We start from the raw sequence: 1,325 nt of genomic DNA on the forward strand, positions 1-1,325 counted from the left end.
TTCTGAATGAAATTGTCATGAGATTTGCTTTTAGACTAAACATCAAAGTGCGGTTCTGCTTTTGAAGAAAGACCATGAATGACTTTGTGATGTGAATTGTGAACCTTTATTAATGGAAAGTTTAACTTACACTTAAGTCTTACACTTTCTGAGAAGATGCAGCGTCACTGACATATTAAGGTGTTAGTTTGAGGTTTAGGCAGTAAAATCTGTGGTTGTACTTCCGCTTGTCAGTTACATAAAGTATAATGTGTACAAATCCAGATGATGTGCATGCTCACTGAACTTCTTTGTTATAATATGGAGCAAATGAAGCTGAAGCTATTTACCCCTCTGTCTACAGAGGCTATTTATTGCATGCTATTTTTCACACATCTAGCTTGTAAAACTTAGTTATATATATCTATATATAAAAGCTACGTCTACGCAGGTCATTTTAGTGCAGTCTAAATGGGGTTATTTTTGTATTCACGTGCTTGCTTGCTATTTACTTTTCAGTGTCCTACTATAGCACGCCTGCACAGGAACTTCCTTTTTTGAAGTGCCAATACTTTGATGTTGAGATAGTCAGAGAAGTATTAAAGTGGGCATCACTGTCCTCCAGTCTTCAGTATATGAGGTGGCATATGTGCGCTGCATTAGTGTTTATTTCTTTTATTGATATGGATCAATGGAGGCTGTGCTTTATCCTGCTCCTGCCGCTTTCTGGGTGTTTTGAAAGTAAAGGTAATGTTTTCTATTTACAAATTTGCAGCCCATCTTTAATTCACATCGAGCACAATTATCTGTAATTTTCACTATTGGGTTTGTTAACCCAGACTATATTGCACAATACATAAACTCTTAATTGATTGTTTGCAGTGACTATTATGAAGACTATTGGGAGAGAAGACCAAACTCCAGCATGCACCTGTGCAACACTGAATATTAAACTGATTGCATGTACGATCAGCACAGAAAGGAGCCGAGGAGAAGAGTGTCTCCTGAAGTATGAGACCAGAGAGGACTTTTTTCATGGCTGTGACCCCAGGTTCACACTGATAAAAAGAAATCAGACTGTGTTTCTGCACCTGAACAATTTAACATCAGAGGACAGCGGGAACTACACCTGTGAGTCTACAACTGCTGATGGAGCATTTGTTCTGCATCTCATTGTTACCGTGAAAGGTCTTGATGCATTCTCAAGGAAGGTGAACGTGGAAGGTGAACACAAGCACAAAGGTAACACTGGGCAAACTTATTCCTTATTTTTCATGTGAGTTAAGGTGGTTACTTTCCACTGCTTTAACAGTGTTTATCAAGTGTTTCAGTGATGTGATATCCAC

The 1,325-nt window shown here is 38.4% G+C and overlaps 2 protein-coding genes across 3 annotated transcripts in view; both read left to right on the forward strand.

Annotated features, from left to right (window-relative positions):
- LOC121813081 overlaps window positions 1–1,325 on the forward strand; it is a 57,928-nt gene that overhangs the window by 15,067 nt on the left and 41,536 nt on the right. The gene's annotated exons all lie outside the window — the stretch shown is intronic.
- The window catches only part of LOC121813083, a 4,363-nt gene continuing 3,061 nt past the window's right edge, over window positions 24–1,325 (forward strand). Inside the window, exons 1-2 of one of the 2 annotated variants that reach the window (XM_042216580.1) lie at window positions 24–726; window positions 862–1,221. In XM_042216580.1, coding sequence (XP_042072514.1) covers window positions 615–726; window positions 862–1,221 — 472 coding nt within the window. In that variant the 5' untranslated portion in view covers window positions 24–614. Of the gene's footprint in view, window positions 1,222–1,325 lie in introns of both variants that reach the window. The other variant, XM_042216581.1, reaches the window with a different exon arrangement.

This window comes from Haplochromis burtoni, unplaced genomic scaffold (assembly GCF_018398535.1).
Source record: "Haplochromis burtoni strain Fernald_Lab_line unplaced genomic scaffold, NCSU_Asbu1 Contig_1124, whole genome shotgun sequence".
Taxonomy (NCBI): domain Eukaryota; kingdom Metazoa; phylum Chordata; class Actinopteri; order Cichliformes; family Cichlidae; genus Haplochromis; species Haplochromis burtoni.